This window comes from Nothobranchius furzeri, chromosome 12 (genome assembly GCF_043380555.1).
Source record: "Nothobranchius furzeri strain GRZ-AD chromosome 12, NfurGRZ-RIMD1, whole genome shotgun sequence".
NCBI lineage: Eukaryota > Metazoa > Chordata > Actinopteri > Cyprinodontiformes > Nothobranchiidae > Nothobranchius > Nothobranchius furzeri.
In genome coordinates, this window is record NC_091752.1 from 1,722,819 (window position 1) to 1,750,387 (window position 27,569).

General features: G+C 46.4%; 2 protein-coding genes across 4 annotated transcripts; one reads left to right on the top strand and one right to left on the bottom strand.

The window, feature by feature from the left end:
- Positions 1-97: 97 nt before the first annotated feature.
- Positions 98-19,320, bottom strand: heatr5b (HEAT repeat containing 5B). 2 transcript variants are annotated; one of them, XM_015943975.3, is made up of 35 exons: positions 19,190-19,320; positions 18,896-19,107; positions 18,316-18,424; positions 18,048-18,197; positions 16,500-16,671; positions 16,257-16,414; positions 15,918-16,167; positions 14,119-14,274; positions 13,796-14,046; positions 13,605-13,716; positions 13,384-13,536; positions 13,205-13,304; positions 11,370-11,479; positions 11,130-11,293; positions 10,852-11,027; positions 10,667-10,772; positions 10,409-10,599; positions 10,150-10,309; positions 9,841-10,030; positions 9,065-9,234; positions 8,840-8,984; positions 8,559-8,738; positions 8,228-8,479; positions 7,501-7,682; positions 7,340-7,408; positions 7,030-7,209; positions 6,696-6,936; positions 3,922-4,146; positions 3,518-3,645; positions 3,282-3,426; positions 2,911-3,183; positions 2,569-2,793; positions 1,399-1,550; positions 1,103-1,316; positions 98-583 (listed from the first exon to the last, which is right to left on the bottom strand). In XM_015943975.3, exons 1-35 carry the CDS (start codon positions 19,313-19,315, stop codon positions 276-278), a joined length of 6,135 nt encoding a protein of 2,044 aa, XP_015799461.1. In that variant the 5' UTR covers positions 19,316-19,320; the 3' UTR covers positions 98-275. The 2 variants fall into 2 exon arrangements, with proteins under 2 accessions (XP_015799461.1, XP_015799459.1); XM_015943973.3 differs by having other exon boundaries at positions 15,873-16,167.
- Positions 19,219-25,968, top strand: gpatch11 (G patch domain containing 11). Of its 2 annotated transcripts, none has more exons than XM_054749807.2 (8): positions 19,219-19,350; positions 20,433-20,665; positions 20,758-20,793; positions 20,872-20,992; positions 21,083-21,173; positions 21,293-21,403; positions 25,504-25,585; positions 25,670-25,968. In XM_054749807.2, the coding sequence occupies exons 2-8, from the start codon at positions 20,458-20,460 to the stop codon at positions 25,723-25,725; spliced, it is 705 nt and encodes a 234-aa protein (XP_054605782.2). In that variant the 5' UTR covers positions 19,219-19,350; positions 20,433-20,457; the 3' UTR covers positions 25,726-25,968. The 2 variants fall into 2 exon arrangements, with proteins under 2 accessions (XP_054605782.2, XP_015799462.3); XM_015943976.3 differs by lacking the exon at positions 19,219-19,350 and adding an exon at positions 20,168-20,333.
- The last annotated feature ends 1,601 nt before the right edge of the window (positions 25,969-27,569 follow it).

Here is a 27,569-nt window from a genome sequence, read left to right on the forward strand (position 1 = left end):
GAAATCAGGTCTGATTGTGATACATTCACCTACTAAAATGTGAGATTTTAAAGCAACCTTTCAAAGATGAACATTCAGTGTTTGTTCATGAAATGTAACTTTTTTACTTCAATGTGAATGGTTATCTATTAAAAGATAGATCAGAAATAGAATAAATAAATACATTAAAAAACTATAGTGAAGGAAAGATATGGCGTGTAGTAAGTACACAGTGGACAGAAAACAAACAATAAAGACCACCAACTATATTTTAAGAGTGTAAAGTACTTTCGTGTTCAAAAGAAGTTTGTCTTGAGTTTAATAGTTGGTGCAGCCTGTACAGTTGGCTGAGCTTGTCTCGCTGCAGCTTTGGCTTTGCTGCTGGCTTGGTTGGCCCGGATAGCAGATTCCAGACGAGTTTTAAGCCCAGGTGCTGCACCAATTACTGTCTTGAAGGCAGCTGGATAGAGAGGCCCGATACGCATCAAGTTCTGGAGGGCAAAATCGTGCAGGCTTTTAGACACTTGGGGTGCAGACGAGATGGCGTTTTCATCCAGAAGGTACGAGATGAGAGTTGGAACAAGAAGAGCCAGCAGCTGCACTCCTAAAGATCACACACAGAAAAACAACAGACATAATGAAGCAATAGCAATGAATAGTAAAAAAAAACACATCAATTGCAACTCAAGACAAGAAAGCAATAAAGGTACTTTTTGTTTTCATGTTTAGTTTCCTAATTTTACTCATTTTGTTGTAGAAAAAACAACTACTAACCATTTTGTGCTTAAATGAACACCACATCTAAAATAAGCTACAATAAAACATCGGCGTAGTGGAGAACAACTACTAAACCATAAACTACATTTTCTGCATGTAAATAATTCATTAAAAAACTACATAAAAACACGTATACAGTATGATCTAACATCATGTCAAAATCAATACTGAAATTGACGGTAAGCTAGTGCAGGGATTCTAAATTTAGCATCTAAAGCTCTAACGCTCGAGACAGCAGACATCCAGAGGCAGGGCCCAGAGCTCTAAGAGGCCGACTTTAATGGAACTCGACACTTTTACGAAACAATTACGTTGCTTTAGTGGTCCATTAGCAGAGTATACTCACGGTTCTTCTCTTCGCCCATGCCGACTAGATTCTCCAGCACCCTGATGCCCTCCTGCACAGCCTGAAGCTCAGCAGCCGTCCCCGGCCGGCTGCGCTCCACCGCCTTCAGCTTCTCCACCATGAGTGGAGCCAGGGCATGGATGTAAGGGGTGGAGAGGGCTCGGCTGGGGTGTTGGAACACTGACAGCAGCAGCTGATAACACCGGGCCTGGACCTGCAGCAGGTGTGTAATTCCTCACTTATAGATCTGGACTACATGTGTGCTTTTAAACCCGTGTGTGCACTCAGCCGCTTACCCAGGGGTCACTAGAGTTCAGGGCATTTCGGAACCGATCCATGCAGCCGTTCTGCAGAACCACCACTCCAACCAGTTCACTACTGGCCGACAGCAGGAAGAGCGTGATGGCCGTCAACATACTGACCTCGTCCATGTCGGGTCTGGACTCGTCTACAGGAGAGCAAGCCTTCAGCTGAGCTCTTCAAAAACAGACCAACGATTCTGACGTGTGTGTGTGTGTGTGTGTGTGTGTGTGTGTGTGTGTGTGTGTGTGTGTGTGTGTGTGAGTGCGTGCGTGCGTGAGAGAGAGAGAGTGTGAGTGTGAGTGTGAGTGTGTGTGTGAGTGAGTGAGTGAGTGAGATTGTGTGTGTGAGTGAGCGAGCGTGCGTGTGTGAGTGAGTGAGTGAGTGAGTGTGAGTGAGTGAGAGAGAGAGAGACAGACAGACAGAGAGAGAGTGTGTGTGAGTGAGTGAGCGCGTGTGTGTGTGTAAGAGAGAGAGAGAGAGAGAGAGAGAGTGAGAGTGAGAGAGTGAGAGTGAGAGAGAGTGAGTGAGTGAGATTGTGTGTGTGAGTGAGCGAGCGTGCGTGTGTGAGTGAGTGAGAGAGAGACAGACAGACAGAGAGAGAGTGTGTGTGTGAGTGAGAGTGTGTGTGTGAGTGAGTGAGAGTGAGAGAGAGAGTGAGAGAGAGAGAGAGAGTGTGTGAGTGTGTGAGTGAGTGAGAGAGTGTGTGTGTGTGTGTGTGTGTGTGTGTGTGTGTGTGTGTGTGTGTGTGTGTGTGTGTGTGTGTGTGTGTGTGTGTGTGTGTGTGTGTGTGTGTGTGTGTGTGAGTGAGTGAGTGAGTGAGTGAGTGAGTGAGTGAGTGAGTGAGCGTGAGTGAGTCAGAGAGAGAGAGAGAGAGAGAGAGAGAGAGTGCGTGTGTGTGTGTGTATGTGTGTGTGTGTGTGTGTGTGTGTGTATGTGTGAGTGAGTGAGTGAGTGAGTGTGAGAGTGAGTGAGTGTGAGAGTGTGAGAGTGTGAGAGTGAGTGAGTGAGTGTGAGAGTGAGTGAGTGAGTGAGTGAGTGTGAGAGTGAGTGAGTGTGAGAGTGTGAGAGTGTGAGAGTGAGTGAGTGAGTGTGAGAGTGAGTGAGTGAGTGAGTGAGTGAGTGAGTGAGAGTGTGAGAGTGAGTGAGAGAGCGAGTGAGTGTACCTGGCTGCGAGTACTCCAGCACAGAAGCCAGGCTGCTTCTGACGAGGCTGGTCCACTGGGTCTGAATACTCTCTGCCTGGGCCAGCGGTGAGGTGATGATGGTCTTGATGGCCTGCAGCGCCGCCGACACTGGAATGGAGACAGAGTTGTCGGCCATCTTGATTGCAGTCTCCTTCAGAACTCCGGTGATTAGGAAGAGCACCGTAGGTAGGATGGTCATTACTCCTGAGAAGGCACGAGGAAAACGTGACAAGTGGGCGATTGTTCAACAAAACCACCACCCTGCCTTAATGCTGCATGTTGTCCTAGTGCTGCTTTCTGTGTTGGTGCCTCAGGCCTCACCAGCAGGAGAGCACAGCGAGGGCACGTCTGCCAGGATGGAAACCGTGTTTGCCACCAGACACGCGCTTTCCTCTGGCAGTCTGCGAGGCCTAAGAGGCACATGGCTGGGCGACTCCTTCACTCGTGAATTCAGCTGTGGTAGATGGCGTACCAGCAGAAACACGAGCAGCTCCATGGCTGCGTACACCAGAGACTTCCCTGGAACCAGCTCTCCTGTGTCTCCTCCTTCTCCTAAGATGGACTTGAAATCTTTTTCCCCGTCTTCCTCTTTGCCTGAGCAACAATAAATGAATCATTCAAACCGTGTCGCTTTATACCAACTCAAACATTCTTCATTTAGATTAATTCAAAGTTTCATTCTCCTGCAGAACCTCTGATGGTCCTTTGCTGCTGCAGGTGGTCCAGTGCAGCCCTGATGGTGGCCTGGACCACGGTGGTGACCTGGTGCTGGACACCGGGAGGATCCCGGGTCAGCAGCAGCCTGTGGAGCACATTCAGGAGCTCCACTGCCAGTAGCTTTGTCAGGAAGGGGAAATAATCAGTTATGGAAACTAAACAGGAGAACATCTTAAACCGTTCATAAAAAATCTTCCCCTGCAGACTCTACCTGGTCTTCTGAGATGTGCGTCTTGGCACATGGAGTTTCCAGAAGCGTGGACAGAGCCTGCAGGCAGGACATCACGTGTTCAATGGGCTCCTCCGGTCGGGGGAAGCACAGAAACTCAATACTGACACCTGAGGGACGACACATAAATGCACTCAGGGTGTGTTCGGCTGTTTGTGTTTATGTTTATGTATTTAGCAGACTGTTTGTTTATGTTTATGTATTTAGCAGACTGTTTGTTTATGTTTATGTATTTAGCAGACTGTTTGTTTATGTTTATGTATTTAGCAGACTGTTTGTTACTCCTCTTTCTTTGTTAAACAGGTTCGTGTCTGTAAGGTAAATAAACAAGCTGCTTGTTTTATTGACATTTTTCTCATACGTGACCGAAGGCCGCTGGACTTTACCCAACAAAAGATGCATCCGGTCTCTGACGGACTCCTCAAAGGTCTTTGCTTTAGAAGAGCCTTCAGGAGCCTTGTATGGAGCTGATGAGACCTCCTCTTGATCTTCACCAGCTCCGAACCTGGTGCTGTTCAGCCACAGGGCCACAGCGTGCAGCACGGGACACCAAGAGCTGCGGTAGTGGAGCCTCGCCGTATCGATGGTCTCCGGGGTGTAAAAGGCTCCGCCTGAGAGCAGAAACATGTCAGCGGAGAAGGGTTTGTTTAAAGGAGATTTATGTGTAATCAATAGCTGGAGACGAGTTAAAGTCTAACCTGAAAGCCTCTAAAACAGCAACAACGTGTATTCTTTGTGATTATTTGGAGGTTTTGTCTATTTCTCTCTATACTGCTGCTTATTTGCCTGTGCTTTATGGGTATTTTACATAGATCGAGGTCTAATCTGGACTTTTATTGCATTATTTTCTTATCTCTTGTGAGAACTTTGTGTTTTCAGCTGTATGATCTACTTTTGGGTAAAATGTCGATCCTTTAGAAAGTCTCATGTTTGACTAGAGTACCGTATTTTCCGGACTATAAGCCGCTGCTTTTTCCCAGCGCGGCTTACAACGAGGTGTGGCTTTAGTCAACCAGAAAGGATGGATGCTGGAAAGTCTAATGAAGGAATGGTTAAAGGAGCGCTACAGAAAGCACCCAGGAGGAGTTTTTTCTCCACAGTAAAATGGCGCCGCTTGTTTTCCCAGCTTCACCCGGGATGATGACAGCGACACGGACATCGCCACAGAAAAGGTGCGTGACGAAGCTCTTCTGAGGCTGTTCAACTCCGACACTGAAGAAGAAGAGGACTTCAGTGGTTTCAGAGCGCAGGAGGACGATGAACAAACTAATCAGTAACTTTTCTGTTTTGTTTGATACTGATCAGTTCAGTTACGTCCAGTTAGACTACGTCTTCTATCCAGTAGATATCTGCGGCTTTTAGCCCGGTGCGGCTTACATTGAGGTGCGCTCTATAGTCCGGAAATTACGGTACTTCAGTAGGTTTTCAGGTTCTGTGGCTCCAAACCATCAGACCACCACCACCGTGCTTCAGTTTAGTGGTCGTTCACCAACTCCCACAGTAGCATTAGCAGACCCCCCAGTTTTCACTCTACTGTAAGGATTAAAGTGAAAATATGACTTTAGCTTTATTGTTTGGATTAAATTGTCTTTCTGGAGAAAATCTAAAGAGAATAAAATTCATGTTTCAAAACTCACCACAGAGCTGCGACCACCACTTTATCATGAGATGTTTCTGTTCATCTTTTGTTGTTGGTTTCAGACTAAATGGTCCAAACACCTCTTCTGTCCAAAAACACTGATGTTTGTCAGCTGCAAATTTACATTTAGTGCTTCTCAGAGTCGTAACACTCCAGCCCTTCATTAACCGTAACTTTAAAACTTAAACTTTTACATGTAATCTTCTAACAGAGGTCTGAGTCTGAGGCGCTGCAGGTTTTAGTGCAACTGCCGTCAGACTTTAGGGGGAATTTGCAGGAATGGCCGCGCTTTGGACAACAGATCATCTAAAATGTTTTCAGCTTGTAAATAATCTCTTTATATTTATGTATTTAGCAGACGCTTTTGTCCAAAGTGACTTACAAGTGATAATCGGCATGTTGCCCTTGAGGCTAACAACAACAACAACAACAATAACATTGACATCAGTCATGGAGAGGAGGGAACAAGGAGTGGACGGTAGAGAGGGGGACGGGTGCAGGGAGGGTGCTAGTTTAGAAGATGCTCTCTGAAGAGCAGGGTCTTCAGGAGTTTCTTGAAATTTGAAAAGGAAGCTCCTGTTCTGGTAGTGCTTGGAAGGTCATTCCACATTTGTGGAACGATGCATGAGAAGAGTCTGGATGGTCCTGAGCGTGGTGTAGGCACCGCTAGCCGACCATCCTGTGATGACCGGAGCGGCCGGGCCGAGACGTAAGCCTTTGCAAGAGGATTCAGGTAGATGGGAGCCGTACCATCTCGGACTTTGTACGCGACTTTATACTAGTGATCAAGTCCATACAGCATTAAAATGGATCATGTAGAGATGTTTGAATGAAATTAGGATTTTCTTTACCTAATCTGGAGACCTGGAATGGACCATATGACTTATTTTGATGTCCCGATATATAAAATAAAACTGGGTATCTTGAAATTCAGACATTTTGCAGCTGAATAAGAGTGTTTTGGCTTTTTAATTTCTAGTTTGGAGCACTGGGTTGGAATCAAAGGCACTGCTTATGATTGGTTTAAAGATGGAAGTATGCCGTTAGCCTGAGTCGCTTTACTTCCCCGGTCACTCCTGCTGGTTGTGGAGTTCCACAGGGCTCAGTTTTAGATCTCCTGCTGTTGCTACCTCCTGGGCTTACATTTCATTAATACAACATGCCCCTCCATTGCTGACTGATGACACTCAGGTTTGCCTCTGTTAGTGTAAATTATGTAAAATCTTGGACATCACACAACTTTCTTAGACAAATTAATACAAAACTGAGATCATCGTCTTTGGCCCCAGTGGTGCTCATCCGGACATCGGCACATTAGAACCTTTTAGGAGTTCAGTGGCGAAGGGTCTGAGGGGCTTTTAGATTCACATTTAAACTTTGAGAGACCTAAAAGTCATGAAAGAGCTTTTTAAAACTTTTAGGTTTAAGGTGGCGTTTTTATCGTTTCATTTTATTTTGTACTGCGTTCTGGTCAACGCAAGTTATGTAAATGCGCTACATAAATGAAGCCGAGTGCTGTACCATCGGGGGGCAGCTGACTCGAGAACTCAGCAGGCAGGGTGAGCAGCGCGTAGTCCCGCAGCATGGCCAGCCAGAGGCGGGAGAGAGAAGGCAGCTCTGGCTGCACTAAAGTAATGAGACTATCAGGAGGAAGAACATCGGTGCCCAGGTCATCCTCATCTTCATCCTCGTCTCCTCTTCTGAGCGGTTTGGCGGGCTTGGACTCTGCTTCTTTCTTGATCTTCATCGCCACCACGTACACCTGAACAGGGCAACCGAGAAGCACGATCAGGTATGGTACATCCACCACGAACGGAGCGATAACGAGGAACGCTCTAATTGTCCTGAAGCTCACCTCAGCCCATGCCTTCAGCACGGCCAGTTTCTCCATAGTGGTGGCGCTCTCGCTGTACAGCTGACTGGAGGAGCCCTTCCCAGCCTGCACCTTGTCCAGCGATGACACGAGTAAGTTGTGTACCCGTCGCAAGTCGTTAAGGTCACTGACAACGCCGCTGCCGATCCATGTGCTGCACACCTTTGGACACAAAGAGCACCAATAAACGGTGTCAACTTGTCGAGAAGAAGAAAAAGAAAATGTGTCCTTCAAATAACAACATACTTGATTTTATTTATGTGTGGACTCAGGATTAAGTAAAGCATCTTACCTGGCACGCCTTAGCTGTAATGTCAGACGGTGTATCAGGTGAAAATGCCGGTCTGAGAGCAGCTCCAACCTAAATGCACAAAGTTTGCATCAAGTTCAGTCGTCCTCCTCCCACTTTTTCTGTGACTCTGTGCATCACAATGTTGGGATGTTTAAACTCACATTAGCCTGGTACTGCTCCAGGATAACATGTCCTGGGAATTCAGGCTCCGGCACAGACGCAAATTTCTTAATGATGTCCTCCAGGGCCTGCAGACCGGCCATCCTCAGCTGGTTACTGTGGTCTGTGGCTGCCATGAAGGCCATACGGATGAGGTCAGACAAATGGAGCACCAGCAGATCCCCTGGAGAGATGGAGAAGGAAGGAAAAACAGATGTATAAAACTCAGAGGAAACACTGATGGTATTAAATTAAAATACATATCTGATCAGCCTGGTTAAAGTTAATGTTTCTCTCTTCGTTTATTATCGGATTTCCGCAGAAAGCCGATGATTTTATCATCCCCTCCTGGATGAAGGATCAGCTTTCTGCGGCCGCAGAGCTTCAAAAGAAACCAAATATTGACTTTAAGGCTGGGATCCAACTGAACTTCTGCTGAATGAAACCTTTCAAAGGATCAGTTCACCACTTTTATTTTTATTACAGCTGTCGATATTAAATGCCACGCTCTAACTGTTAAACCTGCAGTTAGCTCGTTTCAGATAAGCTTATATGAATACAGGCTCCTCCAGCTGTAGCAAAACAGTGCTTACTCAGCTCTTGTTTTGTTCTGCCTTCAAACCAAAACACACACGGATCAGCTGATCCGAGAACAGCCTGGAGGCGGCAAGAACATTTAAGGGATGCTAAAAACTTCAAGAAACCAGTTCCAAACTCAGAGTGAAGTACCTTTGGGATTCTTGGCCTGTGCAGAGCGGGCAGCTGCCAGGTCAAAGTGTGTTCTGTCAGAATTCTCGCATAGCAGAATGATCCGACACAAGCAGTCTGCAGCAAACACCCGCGTCACCCAGCGAGGCGCCACAGAGGGCTTGGACTTCTCATCGTCCCCCAGGCCTGTGAACATGGTGTCATCGTCGATCTCGTCTTTCTTCTCAGAGTCCTCATCTTTTTCCACCTCGAACGCAACGGCTCCCCCTACATCTGAAAGAGAGGGGTGGACACTGTTACAGCACAGAGACCCGAAGCACAGGGTTTGATTGGAGTGGTTCTGCCGGTTTACCTGTAGTTGCTGCGAGGACATCTTTGCAGAGTTTGAGCCAATGAGAAAGTTTCTCCACAGCGAGAGACGACAGCATGTGGCCCAGTGTGTCGTGGATGTCGGAACACAACTTCCTGTCCGTTTCCCGATCCAGCATACCGAAGAGAACGCCCTCCAGACCGGTTTCTGTGATGTTCAGATCTGAACCAAGAACCAAGTCAACATGGAAAAGGTCACGGCATCTCGCTGGCGTTAGTCATTCAGACAGAACCAACTCCATCTGGGCTGTGAGTGAAACTCACTGATTGTGCCGTCTTTGCCGTCTCCCGCTCTCTTTGCCAGGCTCATGGCGTACTCGCAGACCTCTGCCGCTTCCCTCTGAGCGAGCTGTCTGAGGCAGGCCACAGCAGCGCGGCGCAGCAGCAGGTGAGAGCTACACAGGTGCACCTGCAGGGATCCCACAGCAAAAAACACAAGTCGCAACGGCACAAATCGTATGCACACACGGTTCTAAACGCATGTCTTACACAGAGACAGGGCACCAGGCTGGACAGGTTCACGTGTCGGGGAGCAAACATGTGCAGCTGCTGCAGACAAGAGATGGCAGCAGCCTGGACCAGCGAGTCAGAGTGGTCCTGCATTATGGCACAACCAACCAGGCATGACGAGCGGATGGTGGAAACAGTGGCTCCGTTTCCTAGATGAGATTCATCAGAAACACAGAAACAACTCTCTTTTTAGTCGTTTAGGAGTTGGACGCGCCCCCTAGTGTTCACCCGTCACCTGTAGGTCTTGTAAATGAAAACCGTGATTTGAGAGCGCGAGTTTTTTCACACCCAAGTTTACGATGAGGTAAAAAAGTGCCCTGGGTTGTTTCTCCTTTCAGTAGCAAACGCTCCTCTTGGGAGGAGTCAAGCACAGACAGGAGCAACGCTTCCTGTTAGGCAGCAAATCTTTACGATGCTTAGAGAACATTCAAGAACCAGATTTATTAACTTATAAAACCTCCATTAAAACCTGCCTTTTAACCACGACGGAAACATGGCGGCTTGAGAAAGGTGGATCGGTGAAGGATCTAAAACACAACCGAAGTAAAGCCCGTTTCCGTTTACAGGCAGAAATGTTGAAGCAAGACGTTGAAAAGAGTTTAAAGCATCCTAAAACTTCCCCTTTTCTTCTACGTTCTCAGGGTTTTCTGTGGGTATTAATGAGAACAACACTTCAGACGGCTCACTAACTCCTTCCACCGCCTCCTGCTGGGTGAGAAATGCTGAGCGTAGCTTTTGAAGTTGGTCACTGTTACCCTGTAGTTCTGGTCCCACGGTGGTGATGAGCGCTCCCAGGCAGCGACCCAAACACTGGTGAACCTCTGTGTGAGAAGGAGGCACGGTGAGGAGCAGGGTGAGGACCAGAGAGAGGGTGGGCTCCACGTAGCCCCGGTACATGGGACCACTAGAGTCCACAATCAGAGCCAAAGAGTGCAGAGACCACGTCTGGTTATAAAATAAATATAGAAAAAGATTTATTGAGATTTTAGTTCTCAGACAAGTAAGACAAATCCAAATAAACCCTCAAGTTGATTTTCCGTCCACTCCTGAGTTATTCCCTGTACCTGAACCTCGTGAGAGGAGCCATCCTGGGCGAGAGCCAACAGGATGCTGACGCTGGTCTTTAGATGCTGACCAGAACCGATTCCTCCAACGTATCGATGCAGGCAGCCAAGAGCCAACGAATGACCCGTCCTAGAAACCACGTCACGGGCCGACTTCAGCCTGTAGGAGGAAGTGGATGCAATAATAACGACCAGGAATCGTTTTCCTGAACAAACTTCTATTTTTACTATAATTATGCATAAACAGAAACATGCTCACTTGTCAAAGCTGGTCTGAGCCATTCTGGCGATGAAGGTGGCCTCTCCCACCACCTGAGCCATCCGACCCAAGGCCTCTCCAGCAGCACAGCGCAGAATGGGATTGGGATTGTCCAAAGCTCCCATCACCAGGGCCAGGGCCGACTTGCGTACCTCCTCTGGGCCCAGAGTGCTCTTGTTCTCAGCCAGACCCTTCAGTGTGTAATAAAGCTCGACATTACTACCAACCTCACACGACCTCAGTCGTTTGCCGCCTTACCTTGAGGGCGCTGAGCACAGCAGTGAAGATGTTCAGCTGGACGGCCTGCTGGCGAACTCCCTTAGCCTGCTTTATACACTCGGCAAAGTGGTCCAGCATCTGCAGCCTGAGTCACACACAAAGTCAACTTGGATGTAGTTTAGGTGCAGAGAAACTTTTTTCAGAGCAACAACCGCAGTGGCCACCTGTGTTTAAAGGAGACATGAGGGAAAACCACTCCAAAGAGAGCCACCGAAGCATCGATGACCGACACGCCCAGAGGAAGAGGACCTGGGATGGCCTCACCGACAGGAATTCGCAGGTAGATTGATGAGGGGTCGTGTTCCAGAGCTCCGCTGCCAGACGCGCTGTTGGGCTGCAGCTGTTCAGAACAAATCCAAAACTATTAAATACCCAAAGAAAGCGCACGAAAACTGCAGTTAAACATTTAAAAGAAGAGAAGGAGAATTCCTATCATTCTAACCTGATCCTCAATAGATTTGTGGTCCGTTTCCTGCAGCCAGGAGCCCATGAGCACACTGTCGTCATAGTGACACAAAGAGCGCAACAAAGAGGTGGTGGTGTTGGCCGAGTTGTCAGTGAGAGTGAACTCCGCCACCAGCTCCCTCAGGAGGGCGTTGAAGCTCCCTAAACAGGACGGAGTATGGAGTTCTGAAGACTTCACGTGAATGATGCAACAGCAACGGCGAGGTCGACGTGTTACCTTCGTATGTTTTAGGAGGCAGCAGAGCCAGGATGTCGTACAACCGGAGTCTCACCATCGCTGCACTGGCCTTCAGGTGAGCACCGTGGACCTTAATGATGGCAGGAACGCTGAGGAACAAAATACAAACATTACAACCTTGTTTTGCTACGTTTTTAGCAGTTAAAGAAACACTTGCTATGTTTTAGGGGTAAACTGATATAACGGTCGGCCGACAGGACTTCTGAGCAAAGCCGATTTAAAATCAGGCACATCTCCAGGCAGCCTGGTGCTGCTGCAGTCTTTAACTTAAATATATATTTATGTTTCTGAGTAACATCTACATAATAAAAGCTCTAATAATTAGTTTCAACTCAAATTATTTTATTTACCAGTTTTGAATATTCAAAACTTGTTCAGTTCATTGATTTAATTACCTTTAGTTAGACGTCACTGAACAGAGCACAGAATCAAGATTTAGCTCTTGGTTAAATTTAAGTATCTTTCTGGAGTTTTCCCCTTTCAGAGATGACGTACGATCTTTCTGAAATCCGTAAAAGTGATCATCTGATCATGCACCGTGATACAATGGAAGCAATAGGTCTTTTTTTTTTTTTGCTAAGCACGCCCCCTGCCCCTCAGAGCTCCGTCCGGAAACTGAGCGCAGACCAGAACTAACCAAGACTTTTCACAGACAAGTCTTAAAAATATAAATATATGAAAACACAACATGACATGAGAATAAAACCTGTAAAACAACGTGTTTTAGCTCCGTGTGTCAGCTGCAGAAGCACATTTATAAACAAGAAACATGAAGTCGCCATCTTAAAAAAAACAGGAGAAATTATTTGTGTGATATGCTCGTCAGCCAAATACTCCGGAAAGAGTAAGTGTTCAAAAGCTGAACTGAAAAAGGGAACTGCTAGACTTTATACGAGCTACCACCACCACCGTGCTTCGCCCCACCACCCAAGTGCCTCTCTGAACCACAAAGTTGCTTAGTGCAGATTCTGGCCAGAAGGAAGAAGAAGAAGAAAATATCATGTCTATAGCGCCTCAAGATAAAAATCACGAGGCGCTTCACAAAAACAAAAAATGTAAAAATATAAAAAAGCATTTAAAAAATGTTTAAAAATATATTAAAGTGAGCAAAAATAGACGATTGTGATTTAAAAAATGTTAAGAAAGAGAGAGAGTGAACAGGAAAGAGGGAAACCAGTGGATCCTGAGGAAGGTGGAATAGGTGGGGAGAGCAGAATAAAGAGAGAGAGGTGAAGAAGGTCATACAAAAGCCAGCTTGAACAAGTGAGTCTTCAGCTGCTTTTTAAAGGAGACCACTGAGTCCACTGATCTCAGGCTCAGGGGGAGAGAGGTCCAGAGTCTGGGGGCCACAGCAGCAGATGATCTGTCACCTTTGACCTTTAGCCTGGTGCTGCACAACCAGTAGGCTTTGATCACTGGACCTCAGGGACCTGCTGGGGGTGTAGGGACTAAGAAGATCACCAATGTAAGATGGTGCTTGTCCATGTAAGGCCCTATAGACCAGAACCAGGATCTTGAAATGAACCCTGAAGTTGACTGGCAGCCAGTGAAGCTGGAGGAGAAGCGGGGCAGTGCGTGACGACTAATGGGACTTGAACTTAACTAAAAACTCTTTAGTGTTGTTTTAAAGACCAAGTTCACTTGTTTTTTCAACACCTTTGCTCTGGTCTCTAGTATAAATGGATGCCTTGTGAGCTCGTCTCTGTGGGAAAAATGTTGAGTGACTCCGAATGACCGGCCATATTCCAAAAATGACAAGTACAAAACGGTTTCTCAGTGAACTTGGTCTTTAGGCTTGATGGCATCACACTCACTGAGACATCATGGTCATGGCACATTCGATGGGCGTCATCAGCCTGCGGATGACATCTTCAGTGAGGAGCTCGGGACAGTGAGCCACAAAGCTACGCATGGCTGCAGAGGAGAGGGAAGCTTAGAGAGAACTCCTGCTGAGATTCCAGATCAGATTCATAAAGGAGGAGCGATTATTTACCACACAGAGCTCCAGCTCGACCCTCCAGGGTGACCTGCCAGGTGAAGGAGTCCCCTCTGGCCTTTTCAGCCTCCAGCTCCTTCTGGGAGCGAGGAAACACGTTCCTCCACAGCAGCAGCATTTTGGGGAGATGGTAGCGAACGAGTGAGGACCCTGAAGACAAAAATCAACACAGTGATGTGGAAACCTCAGGGGTGAGAGGAGGAGCGAGCCAGACTCACCTAAAGTCATGAGGGCTCCGAGCAGCAGCCAGCCGGCCTGAGTGCGCTGCAGCGACAGCCGACTGTTCTGCGCTGCTGTACGCAGAAGATCTTCAGCTATACTCACCACCAACTACAGGAGCCAAGCGCACACGCAACAATCACTCTTCAGCTCTTTGTCCAGAAACACAAACAGAACAAAGGATGCACACCTTGCCCTTGGAGTGAGGGATTCCCAGTGGGCACTGGTGTACTCCTCCCAGCAGAGCCGCCATCGCGAAGCTGTAGCCGCTCACGGCTTCGGGTGAGCTCTTCAGGTTGTCGATTCTCTCTGCACAGCGGTCCAGCAGAGGGGACAGCTGATAGGGCAGAGCCACGGCGACACAGCGCAGACACCACGCAGCTGCCAAGCGTGCCGCCATGCTCGGGTGCAGCAGCACTGAGGTCACGGTCTCAAGAAGTCCTGAAACGGGGATGCAATAGATGAATATATGGTTGCAAATCAGAGCTGCTTTTCAAATTCAGGGTTTCTGACCAACAGAAGGCTCCTGGATGAGCGGGGACGCGGTGGTGCTCAGGCTCTGAACCAAACTCCCCAGCTCTTTCAGAGCACACACCATGACATGCTGACTGGCAGAAACGTCGGCGCCCCCCGCCTTGTTCTCGCCACTCATGTCGTTCACAACAGCCTCTGGGGAAAGAGAACAGACCAAGGAATTCGTTAATCATCTAAAATCACGACATGAATGATTTAATGATCGAGAACATCTGCAGCAATGATGGTTAAGTGGCTCAAAAGTGGGCAACTGGCCACAGTAGCCAGCTGACCAACAGAATTACCGGTTTGTGCACACCTACAGATATCCTTAGAAACATCTGAAACACTGACACATTATTTCATTTTAAAAAGACGTGATCCATTTTTAGATTTTCCCCATGACTGAAAATAAATTATAAATGAGGTCAGGAACCCCTTTTAGGGCAACGGCAGGTTTCGGGAGGTGGACGTTGGAGGAGTGGAGTCAGGATTATGAGTCTCACTCATACGTCTCATCTCTGATTGGCTAACAGAAACGTGACTCTTCTGCTGCCTGCGTTCGCTCTACTTTTTTGGGTAAAATACAACGTTTCATCTCCACAAATAACACAAGCCCAACGTGTTCCGCCATGCAGTACAGATGCTAATGCTAATGGTTAGCTTCTAATTTCCGAGATGATTGAAGAACATTTTTACGTTCTGCATGAAAAAGCAGCTCAGAATTACTGACAGCATTTCAAAAAGGACAATCATTACACGATTCACCACTGAACACGTCTTCTAGCTACTGCTGGATTATGGTTAATCCTGATGGAACAAGTGTCAGTGTCCAAATATTCTGAGCGTAACTGTAAGCGCTAAACTTCAGAGCTCTGAGGGTTTCTTTCATAAAACACACAGTTAACAAATTTGGCCAAATAGGAAAAGAAAACCATAAATGCAAAGAGAAATCCCCGGAGCTCTAAAAGGAAATAGTCAGGATAGATCACACGTAAGAAAAGTTAATAAATTATTTCTCAAAGAACAGATTTGAAGCTGCTTCTTGGACTGTGGTAGTTTTGGGGTTTTGGAGACAATTGTAGATCTGTTTCTAACAGACAAACCTAACTCCAGAATGGCTCCATGTTTACCATTTCTGTTGGATTCAACAACAAATCAATTCAATCCGAGTCTCACAGTTCAGCTGTTTGGAAAAGCGTCGGTGGCGAGTGCAGAGTGAGCAGGTCAGGATCACGTTTGGGACGCCAAATTCTGTCTGAGCATCAGGAGGAACAAAATAATGTCTTCCAAGACGGTTTTCATCAGTTTAAAGGTTGCAAAGCAGATCAGAGTAAGAATCATCCTTTTAAAATGTGGTAACGGTCCTTTAGGAAGTTTAAAAAAGTTAAAAATGCATGGTTCCGTGTTGCAGAGGGGGAAACACGCTTGTTACGCGTCTGTAAATGTAGAAGCACATGCAAGGTAACCACATGATGATATGCAATAATGGATGAGTTAAATATTCATAAGGGGCGTTAAAGATGGATGATGTCATTGACGTGATGTTGCTTGTGGTTGAAACGAGATGTAAAAGGAGGCAAAGACAGGAAGTGAGATAGAAAAGCCAAATCCAGAGAAACCTTTTGCCATTTTTCAGAAGAGAAAAGACCCAAACACCCAACTCTGCACACAATTAAAGCACAAAGCATGCAGTGATTTCAGAAACTGGATGAAGGGAGACTTAAAGCTGGTAATGATGGATGAGTACTTACTCTGTAATGCTCTGAACCGTGATATTTCCCCCCCATCCTCCTTACCCACAGCCCTCATTTGCTTGCTGATGGCTTGGCAGATTTCTTTGCCGGCGGCGATTTGGGCTTTCTCTCCGAGTAAACCCCCCAGGGTGGCGCGCAGCATAAAGGAAACACAGCGGCGCGAGTACACAGCCTCCACGTGTGTCTGAGTGGCGCGGGGGTGAGACACCAAGTCCAGAACGTGGGACAAAAACGTGGCAAAGTTGCGCTCGAGCCACTGGCCGCCAAGTGTTGTGACAAACACGACGTAGGCCTGAACAGGAGGAAACAGGAATGTGTTGAGTCAGCAAATGCAATCCTACAAGGTGAGCTTATTTTAATACATCTGAGAAAACATCTCACCTGTGTGACACCCACTCGCACCTCCCTGTTCACTGATCCTCCCCCCTTTAGCATCTCCCCACCGCTCTTTAGGAAGCCAGATCCACCACGAAGAAACCCGGTGGCCATCAGCTCCAGCACCTCGTCCAGGGTGGCTCGCTTTACATTCTGACGCATCACTGAGACAAAACATATAATAAAAAGCTTGAAATCATGAGGGAAAGCTGGTGCTTTGACTTGTTTTAAGTCCCCCAGATTGCCTACCTGCTGCTTGCTTGGGCATGAGGGCGGTGGCCATGACCGTGCCTAAGAGTTTGGCCACTGCTACTCGAACACCATAGTTAGACCCTTCTAAGGCTTTGAAACACAAAGTGGCCATGTTCTCCAGTTCTGTAGTCCACATGAATACCGCCTCATTCTGCAGCTCCAACAGGCACTGATTGGGTAAGAGAAAATAAATAAATAAATAAAGTTATCTATCCATCTAGATCTAAAACAAGTGGTTTTGTTTAAAAGGTGCAACATGTAAGAATGAAGCAAGAATGACATCTTGTGGTCAAATGTGGTCACTGCAGCACATTTTCTAAACAAAATATGGTAAATGGCCTGTATTAGATAAAGTACCTGCTAGAGTCCTGGAACACGTACGTATTACGACAGTATGCTTTGGCGTTAGACGAGTCCGCCGTGTTGCTGTTATAGTTCTGAACGACTCATTAAAGGAAGTAAAACACCACAGCTGACTCGTTATTCACTTCAAACAAACATTTCACTGTAACATTCAGTTGTTGGTAATGGAAAAAGTAGCTTGATATTTTTAGAGCTGACAATTTGCTTCCAATTCACCGTAAGCTCAACGTTAGCCTCTAGCCTGCTTCACCGAACATTAAAAGTAAAGCAAAAAGATGCAGTGGTGTGTCTTAAGGTTGGTTTATGCTTGACGCGTCCGCGAGGTCCGCACGGCTCCGCGCGGAAAAGTTGCGTCATTTTGCGTCATTTTAACAACCACGCCCCTCCACCGCGTCTCCGCACGGCCCAAGATTTCCGCAACGCGCACCTCGGAAAATTTCTAACCACGCGGACGGTCGGACGCGGAAAAACATGGCGGACCGGCACGGCAGAGGTTGGTAAATACAGACATTTGTATGATTCAGCTCTCAGAGATCACCGTGATCATCATGTTGTTAATAATTCTTGGAGAGAAATAGCTCGCACTGTCGGAAAAGACGAGGACGCTGTTAAAAATGCTGGAATGACATGTTGTAAACAGTCATTTCTACTTCTACTATGGTGTAGTGTTGGATGCATGCCGTAGAGCTCCATGCTGCCCCCTACAGTTTGGGAGAATATTGGCTCACCGTAGAGACGAGCCGCACAAACCATAAAAGCTGCGAGTTGTGAAGCGCGTTCCAGCCGCGAGCCGCATCACCAAGCGGAAAGTGAATGCGTCAAGCATAAACCAAGCTTTAGGGGCACAAGAAATAACTTCTGGGCCGCTCCTGTTTACAGGCTTCCTATCTTTGAACAATTGTTTGTCTGCTGATATTTAATTACAAATGTCGGTACTGCAGCGTTGCCTTGGCAACCCCATGGGCTCACGGATTGCAAATACATTTTTTGAAAGTAGAAAAATTGACACCCCCCCCCCCCCCCCCCAGCCGGCTGAGAATAAAATCTGTTTCAGTTTCACTTCTTCTTCCAGCACGACTGAGGCATTAGATAAATTTTTCCCTGTAGAATTCTTACATATTGCTCCTTTAACTACATTTACTCCTTCATATCCTAAATCATTCGTGTTCATCTGGAACCAACCTTAGCTACTGCACAGCGTACAGCCATCGATCGGTCTGTGAGTAGAGAACGGGCGTTCTTGTAGATGTCTCGGTGACATGAAGCCGCAGCTCCACCCAGTCCACTCAGCACCTTCTGCAAGCTGAGGAGAATCTCTCCTCTTCCCTGGGACTACATCCGAAAAGTACAGTATGAAATATAACCAATAAAATTGATTTCAAATGTTTAAAAAAATCATTCAATTTGCAGATAAGAGCTGGTGTATTCACACACACACCAAAAGTCATACCTCTGCACTTTTTAGAGCCTTCATGAGATTATTGATAGTGTCTGGGAAAGAGCTCCCCAGCATCCTGCCCATCTTCTCATAAAATGCTCCGACACATGCCACAGCAGCGCTGCAGAAACGGGTAAATGTCAACTAATGCATTAACAAAACTCACAAAAATACAGGAAAAAAACCTGAAAATGTAAAGCAGACGGTCTACTGCAGAGGTGCAACAACTGCATTATTTCATACACATAAAACAGACTAAATAATTGCTATGATGAGATAAATTTAACTTTTTCACTATTCACATTTTTATAGAAACGAGCAGGAATGTCTGGCTAACTGATTAAACCCAGCAGGAGAGCAGTGATGTTGCTTCATCAACAGATTCCACTAATAACAGAAAACACTTGTAAACTTAATCCTCCCTTTTAAACATGAAATGCAGATTAATGTGCAGCTAATACCCTAGAAAAATGGACCATGTGTGCTACATTTCAAAAAGCATTACTGAATATTTTGTACCTTAATGTGAGAATTTATTGGTTCAGACAGAAATAGAAAATGTAGATTTGCTGTATAGAGAGAGAAATCTTACAGTTTTGTTGGCAAATATGCAGGCGTATCATCCTTGCTTTTAATTATGTCGTTACATTTGTCCAGAGTCTGGAAAACAGTGAAGGTGTCACCGATGCTGTAGAGAGTAGCAAGGTTTTTAGCCAAGAGTTTTCTGGTTGGAGGTCCGGGGGCACTGCTGATCAGTCCTGTCAGTTGTTCGACCAGCTTCTTCTGCTTCTCCTTCACATCCACCTGCCATTCCAGCACAAAATAAAGTCACACCACGGCTCTCACAAGGCAGATTCTCACCAAACACCAAAGTTTGATTAATCACCTTGTTCGCTGCCACAAGCACTTTATCCAGGAAGCGAAGCCATTCGAAGATGAAGACGGGTCTTTTCGCTTCGGTGATCTGAGCCAGAGCGTCCTCGTTGAGCAGCAGACTGTGAGCCAGCTCCATGGCGTTGGATCTTTAAACACCTCCGGCTCTGCAAGGTTAAACCAGAAAGTGAATCTTGTCGTTAAATTATCTTATCAAGTAAACGCCCTGACCGGATAGCTTCTAGCTTAGGCACAGAAGCTCCGAGAGGCATTTGTCAAAGCTTGAAAAGTATTACCAGACGCACAGACCTAGTTATATGTCGGATACAGTTCAGAAAAGTAAAATGTCATAGCTGTGTGACATTAACGCTCCGTTGTTTTGAGTTGATAGCCTTCAACCTCCAGCTGTTCATTTAGCAACCGCAGCTAGCCAGTCGCTAAGAGGAACAAGCTAAAGTCTCGCGACACAAAAGCGAGGCGTTAGCTTTGGATCATCGTTTGTTACAACTCTCGTTTATTTTATAAAAAAAAAACATTTCGGCAATGTTATTCTCTAAACATTGGGTATATAAAGAAAGAAATTCCTCATACTACCTGCGCCTGTGCTTCAATAATCGAGTGACGTCAAGAATCAGCAGTGTTTCAATGAAATATATCCGACTTGAGCGGAACGGAAGCGCTTCGCTAAAATATTTAAATTACAAATTCATTGCCATGTCAAAGGTTTAAATCATGAATGTGTGTTGTGTTTAAATTACTTTCTTTCAAATTAGTGTCAAACACAGAGGAACGTCTATTCTGTTCCCAAAATACTTCCTACACAAATCTAAGTGCCTTACTCTTTGATGACCATTAAAATAACCTTTAAAATACGCATCGTGAACAACAATTGTATAATATGTTTAATGAGATAATTATTGTATGCTTTTTCATTTCAGGTAATTAATAAAAAAAAGTTCCCAGTTTTTCGGAACTAAGTTTGCTTTGTGGCCTGTCGGAATTTTTATGTAAACGAACCAAACACAAGCGGAGCGAAATTTTTCGTCGAAGATTCGTTTTAAACTGTTGGATTTTTTCCCCTATATTTGTTCACTTTGTGTGCTCATAATGTCTGATGAAGAAGACGACTATATGTCTGATGCATTCCTTAATAAAATGTATGTTTATTTATTTTACTGAAACACAAAAAACGATTGTTTATGAAGGTGAGAATGTTATTGATTTCACAGTAAATTTTCTTTGTTTCCTTCCTACAGCGAAGACGTGAAGCCGGGAGTAAGCATGGTGAGGAGGGTAAAGGAAGCATTTAAAAAGGAAGCAAAGCATAAAGAGTCAAATATTCAGAATCGTCAGAAGACCTACAAGGAGCAGGAAAAAGAGAGTCGGGAGGCAGCTTTACAGACTTCCATCAGCAGTCAGAACAAGGGGTTTGCACTTCTTCAAAAGATGGGTTACAAATCTGGCGATGGTCTTGGAAAGCAGAGTACCGGTAAGTTCATTTTTTACTAAATAATCCTCACTTTATTTCATTTTAATTTGAATAAGAATCAGTGCTAATGTGTGGTGCCTCTACTGGTGCAGGGAGGATTGAACCAATCCCACTAAATATAAAAACAGGTAGGCTTTTCGTTACTTTTTCATATTTAAAAAAATTCAAGAGAAGTGTTTAGTGAATTATTTTTGCTAATTCGTTAGACCGAGGAGGGTTTGGAATGGAGGAGCAGAAGAAAAGAAAAGCCGAAGAGGAACTACACCATTATCGACAGAAAGTACGAGCCCGACAACAGAACGAGGCCAAGTCTCTGGAGGATTTTAGGTGATGTTTGCAGCAGCCTCTCAGATTGGCACCGTCACAATGTCTCCAATTACATGTTTTGTTGTCTGGTTGAAATCATTTTTATTTCAGGTCGAGGGTAAGGACAGAGAGGGAGGAGCGAAAGATTGAGGCCGACCTGAGAAGGAGTCAGAGATCTTGCGAGCAGCTCGACAGTCAGAAGGTTAGAAACGTTTTGGGTGTTAAACTTGTCATCTCCTTTTAATTTGAATTTGAGTATAAAATGATGTTAAGGGTTCTGTGTGTTTGTTTTTTACATCTGATGCATCTTTTGTGTGTCAGGGGATAAATATTCCACGAGAGGCCTGGTACTGGCCTAAAGATAACACTGAGAATGAGGAGCAGGAGGAAGAAGAAGATAAAGAAGAGGAAGAGGAAATCGTTGAATTAACTGTTAGTATTCACTATAGGCTATGTATTTCACAGTACTATAAGAAGTCACCATTAACTTATTTGTTACTTGCAAGTATGATTTAGAGCACAGTTAAAATATAGTTATAATAAAGTAGTTCACACTCCCTGGGCTGCCACCTTACCGTGGTGGAGGGGTTTGAGTTTCTCAGTGATCTTAGGAGCTAAGCTGTCTGAGGCTTTCTGCCTCTGGTAGGGTCACCCATGGCAAACAGGTCCTAGGTGAGGGATCAGACAAAGAGCAGCCCAAAGACCTCTTATGATGAATTATAAAATGGAAACCGTGTTCCCTCGCCCGGACGTGGGTCACCGGGTGCCCCCCTCTGGAGCCAGGCCTGCAGGTGGGGCACGTTGGCGAGCGCCTGGTGGCCGGGCTTTCACCCATGGAGCCCGGCCGGGCACAGCCCGAAGAGGAAATGTGGGTCCCCCTTCCCATGGACTCACCACTCGTGGGAGGGGCCAAAGGGGTCGGGTGCAGTGTGTGACGGGTGGTAGTCGAGGGCGGGGACCTTGGCGGTCTGATCCTCGGCTACAGAAGCTGGCTCTTGGCACATGGAATGTCACCTCTCTGGTGGGGGAGGAGCCTGAGTTGGTATGTGAGGTTGAGAGGTTCCGACTAGATATAGTCAGACTCACCTCAACGCATGGCTCTGGCTCTGGAACCAGTTTCCTTGAGAGGGGTTGGACTTTCTACCACTCTGGAGTTGCTCCCACTGAGAGGCGCCGAGCAGGGGTGGGCATACTAGTTGCCCCCCATCTTGGTGCCTGTACGTTGGGGTTTACCCCAGCGAATGAGACGGTAGCCTCCCTCCGCCTACATGTGGGGGGACGGGTTCTGACTGGTCTGTGCTTATGCACCAAACTACAGTTCAGACTACCCACCCTTTTTGGAGACCTTGGAGGGGGTGCTGGAAAGCGCTCCTTCCGGTGACTCCCTCGTTCTGCTGGGGGACTTTAACGCTCACGTGGGCAACGACAGTGAGACCTGGAGAGGTGTGGTTGGGAGGAACGGCCCCCTGATCTGAATTCGAGTGGTGTTTTGTTATTGGACTTCTGTGCCGGTCATGGATTGTCCATAATGAACACCGTGTTCAGACATAAAGGTGTCCATATGTGCTCTTGGCACCAGGATACCTTAGGCCGCAGCTCAATGATCGACTTTGTTGTTGTTTCATCTGACCTGCGGCCGCATGTCTTGGACACTCGGGTGAAGAGAGGGGCGGAGCTGTCAAGTGACCACTACCTGGTGGTGTGTTGGCTCAGATGGTGCGTTACCAACACTATCTATAGTGGGGACGATGTGCTGCTGACCTCTACTCAGGACGTTGTGGATCGGTGGGCATTAGGGCTGTCGCGGTTGAGGAATTCCCCCTGCGGTGATTCAGGGTGGCTTAATATTGCGGTGTGCGATATTATTGCAGCACTTTTTTATTGCAGTACTATCTAAACATAATGTTTACACATTTAAAAAAGGTTAAAAATTGCCGTGCCTTCTTTTATAACACTTTACTGAATGCAGATCAAAGGGCAGTAACAACACAGATCGCAGTAACGTTTGTTTCTCCGACAGTCGGAGTCCGACTGAACTTAAAAATAACAACATTCAGGAGAAGGATAAACTTTTAAATGCAAATTTGGCTGCAGCATCTAACAAATAAGAAACAAGTCCCCATTTTGTTTAGTTGTTTAAAATCAAGCATAAAAAATTACATTTACCGGGCGCGCGCACTATCATTTCACTTTCACACACACGAATGACGGTGCTTTATAGCTCGGTCACGTCCTTGTTACCCACAAGGAAAACCAGCATGTTAACCATATACGGTTTGAGAGAGGATCTGAGAGGGGCGGCAACATTTGCAGCAACACTGAAAACCCTCTCGGATGGTGCGCTCGTTGCACTAACGCACACGTACCTGCGTGCGACTCTGGCGAGCAAAGGGAATCTCTCCCGGTTGTTGCTCCACCATGTCAGGGGGGGTTCTTTAGGGTGGATGCATTCCTCCTGCAGGTAGCGAGTGAGCTCCAGCTCGGCTCAAACTCTCTTCGGGACGATTGCAGAAGCAGTGCTTGTCCGGAACTTCAGCAGGTCTCCGAGCGTTTATTATTATTTATTTGCCGCTGGTGGCAGCTCTGTCTCGGCCAAGGACTCTGGCTGCGCAGCAGCTGACGTACTGAAAACCAAAGTGCTCCCAAAGGAGCGAAGTAACGTTTCGTTTTGATACCAGTGCAGCCATCCTTCTCAACATGCATCATTGAGTTGAATCAAGTTCAGTAATCGCGGTGGCCCATGATGCAGCGCGGTGGGTTTCTTCATATTGCGATATTTCATTTTTGCGGTTACCATGACAGCCCTAGTGGGCAGAATACTTCAAAGACTTCCTCAATCCCACCGACACGTCTTCCAGTGAGGAAGCAGAGTCTGGGGACTTTGGGCTGGCCTCTCAAGTCTCTGGTGCTGAGAAGAAGAAGAAGAAAATATCATTTCTATAGCGCCTCTCAAGATAAAAATCACGAGTCTTGAGGTCTGAGGTGGTTAAAAAGCTCCTCTGTGGCAAGGCTCCAGGGGTGGATGAGATCCGCCCTGAGTTCCTTAAGGTTCTGGATGTTGTGGGGCTGTGTTGGCTGACGCGGCTCTGCAATATCACGTGGACATCGGGGGCAGTCTCACTGGACTGGCAGACCGGGGTGGTGGTCCCCTTATTTAAGAAGGGGGACCGCAGTGTGTGTTCCAACTACAGGGGATCGCACTCCTGAGCCTTGCTGGTAAGGTCTATTCAGGGGTTCTGGAGAGGAGAGTCCATCAGATTGTTGAACCTCAGATTCAGGAGGAGCGATGTGGTTTTGGTCCTGGCCGTGGAACACTGGACCAGCTCTGTACCCTTAGGGGGATCCTGGAGGGTGCGTGGGAATTTGCCCAACCAGTCTACATGTGTTTTGTGGATTTGGAGAAGGTGTTTGACCGCGCCACTCGGGGGGGCCTGTGGGGGGTACTCCGGGAGTATGGGGTACCAGGCCCTCTGATACGGGCTGTTAGGACCCTGTATGACCGGTGTCAGAGCTTGGTCCGCATTGCCGGCAGTAAGTCGGGCTCGTTCCCATTGAGAGTTGGACTCTGCCAAGGCTGCCCTTTGTCACCGATTCTGTTCATAACCTTTATGGACAGGATTTCTAGGTGCAGCCAAGGTGTGGAGGGCATCCGTTTTGGTGGCCTGAGGATCAGGTCTCTGCTTTTTACAGATGATGTGGTCCTGTTGGCTTCATCAAAACGTGATCTTCAGCTTTCGCTGGAGCGGTTCGCAGCCGAGTGTGAAGCAGCTGGGATGAGAATCAGCTCCTCTAAATCTGAGACCATGGTTTTGATTCGGAAAAGGGTGGAATGCCTTCTCCGGGTCAGGGATGATATCCTGCCCCAAGTGGAGGAGTTTAAGTATCTCGGGGTCTTGTTCACGAGTGAGGGAAAACTGGAGCGTGAGATCGATAGGTGGATCGGTGCTGCGTCTGCAGTGATGCGGGCGTTGTACCGGTCTGTCATGGTGAAGAGAGAGCTGAGTCAGAAGGCGGAGCTCTCGATTTACCGGTCGATCTACGTTCCTACCCTCACCTATGGTCACGAGCTTTGGGTAGTGACCGAAAGAACGAGATCGCGGATACAAGCGACCAAAATGAGTTTTCTCTGAAGAGTGGCCGGGCTCTCCCTCAGAGATAGGGTGAGAAGCTCGGTCATCTGGGAGGGGCTCGGAGTAGACCCGCTGCTCCTCCACATCGAGAGGAGCCAGTTGAGGTGGCTCGGGCATCTGGTCAGGATGCCTCCCTGGTGAGGTTTTCCGGGCACGTCCAACTGGGAGGAGGCCTAAAGGTAGACCCAGGACACGCTGGAGGGACTATGTCTCTCACCCAGCCAGGGAACACCTTGGGATTCCCCCGGAGGAGCTGGCCCAAGTGGCTGGGGAGAGGGAAGTCTGGGCCTCTCGCCTTAGGCTACTGCCCTCGCGACCCGACTCCGCATAAGCGGATGAAAATGGATGGATGGATAGTTGACAATAATAATCAGTTGAATTTGCTGTCACCCATTCTTTCAGCCTTTTGATAAACTGCAAATCATAACATCTTATTTGAGAGGAGTCCATTTTTACTGCCTGTGGTGTGGGACAACCTATAATGGTAAGAATGATGAGATTCATTCATTTTCATGTCTATTTAAGAGTTACTTGTTGTATTTTTTTACATAATTTTTATATTTTGCAGATGAAGACGATCTATGCTCTAACTGTCCAGGAGACACAGCTGCAGACCACGAATAATTTGACGATAATTGGTAGTTTACATAAGTTGCTGTTCTAATATGAGCCGAAGGCTGAGGAATAATGTATAAATGTTTGTGAATTTGGCTCTTCTGAGTAAGTTTAAATATGCGATGTATCACTAAATAGTGTCCATTTTTGTGTTTCTTAGTGAGAGCTTGTGTTTTACTTTGTGGTTAATAATGTAAATAACTGGAAAATTGTTACAAAGCATCTGTATTTTTATTAAAGGTTTCAGAACGATCTCTTTTTGATTTCATGTAACTAATACAGGAAAAAAATGTTTCCTTTGAATATGAGTTATTTGAATAAGAGTTCAAATTTATATTTCTGTGTTTATCGCTGAAATTTTGTGGGTCACTTAGTTAATTTTCATAACTGTATCCATGTTGCCTCATGTGGATTGACTTAAAAATTATTGATCTCTTCAGCATTGTAATCAACAACCATCTCAGTATTATTTAGCTTGATTACTCCATTTTAGAAGTTTGTATCTTCCTGGAACGAAGGAGTTGGCGTTTTTTTATTGTTTTTGTAATTAATCAGCTTTCTTACTTAGACCCATGGGTGTAATTTTGAGGGGGACAGGGGAACATGTCTCCCCCACAGTTTTTCCAAAGTAAAGTTTTGTCCCCTGCACTTTTTACTGTCCAAAAACAATATGATGCTATATTAAAGACACTGGTTGAGCACTAGGACCAAGCAGAAAACAACCACCTGTGGTTGAAACCTGTTTCCCATTAGAACCGCTCACCTATTGGCTCTGCTGATACTACTAATGTGTGATTGGCCAGTCCAGCTGTAACTCCATGTTAACAGGATGTGCTCACTTTTCTGCATGCACCTCTGCATTCCTGACATTGCATAAAACAGCCTCTAGGCTGTAGTTTTATACACAGTTTTTGTAATCTAAGGACCAATCCCAATACTCACACTGCACCCTGCGGCCTTCAGCAAAGTGCCCTTGAGAGAGTGAGCCGTAAGGCTTCAAGTGTGTGGTACACAAGTGTGCAAATAACTGCTGAATTGAGGCAGGGAGCATTGCCTCCTCGATCGCAAAGCATGCTGGGATGCTGGTCACTGTGATACGTTTAAAAAAAACTTTCAATTATTTGAAATAAATTTACATTCATTGCTGCATTGTCTAAACGTTTTAGAGCTTCAACTAATGATCCTACTACTTTCATTAGAAAATGCATATGTTCAGAAAAGGAACTTGAGCCTGTTGTCCTGCAGAAATGGATTGTGTGTGATACACTTCAGCCAAGTCCGAATCGATGCAGACTTGGGTGAAGTGCGGATCAAGGGCGCAAAAGGGGCGTGATCAACATCCGCACCTGAGAAGCTGAACACCCTACGGACTCGCACCCCTGGTCAGGATCGCACAATTGAAGGGCGCAAGTGTGGAAGTGAGTATTGGGACTGGGCCTTACTGTGAAAATCGTCTTCCTCTCCCCAGTCCTCATGCCAATTGTGTACCCCCACTTCTAAAGTCAAAACTACCAACTCTCTTGTTCAAGCTGGCTTTTGCGTGACCTTCATCACCACCCTCTCCTTTTTCTGTTCTTATTCTGCCTTTCCCGGGATCCATTGATTTCCCTCTTTCCTGCTCATTTTTTCTCTCCCTTTCCATACCTTTTTTGTTCTTTTTTTCCTTTTAAACATATTTGTAATCTTTTTAAACATCTTTTTATACTATAAAGCAGTTAAGCTCTAGCCTAGTGAACTAGGCATGCTCCATTGGAACCTCCGCAGCTCCTACCAAGATTCTGGCTGGCCAATCACAGCTCTCTAGAGGGGTTTCAAACACATAAAGAGCTGTGATTGGTCCATAATGGTGGGCC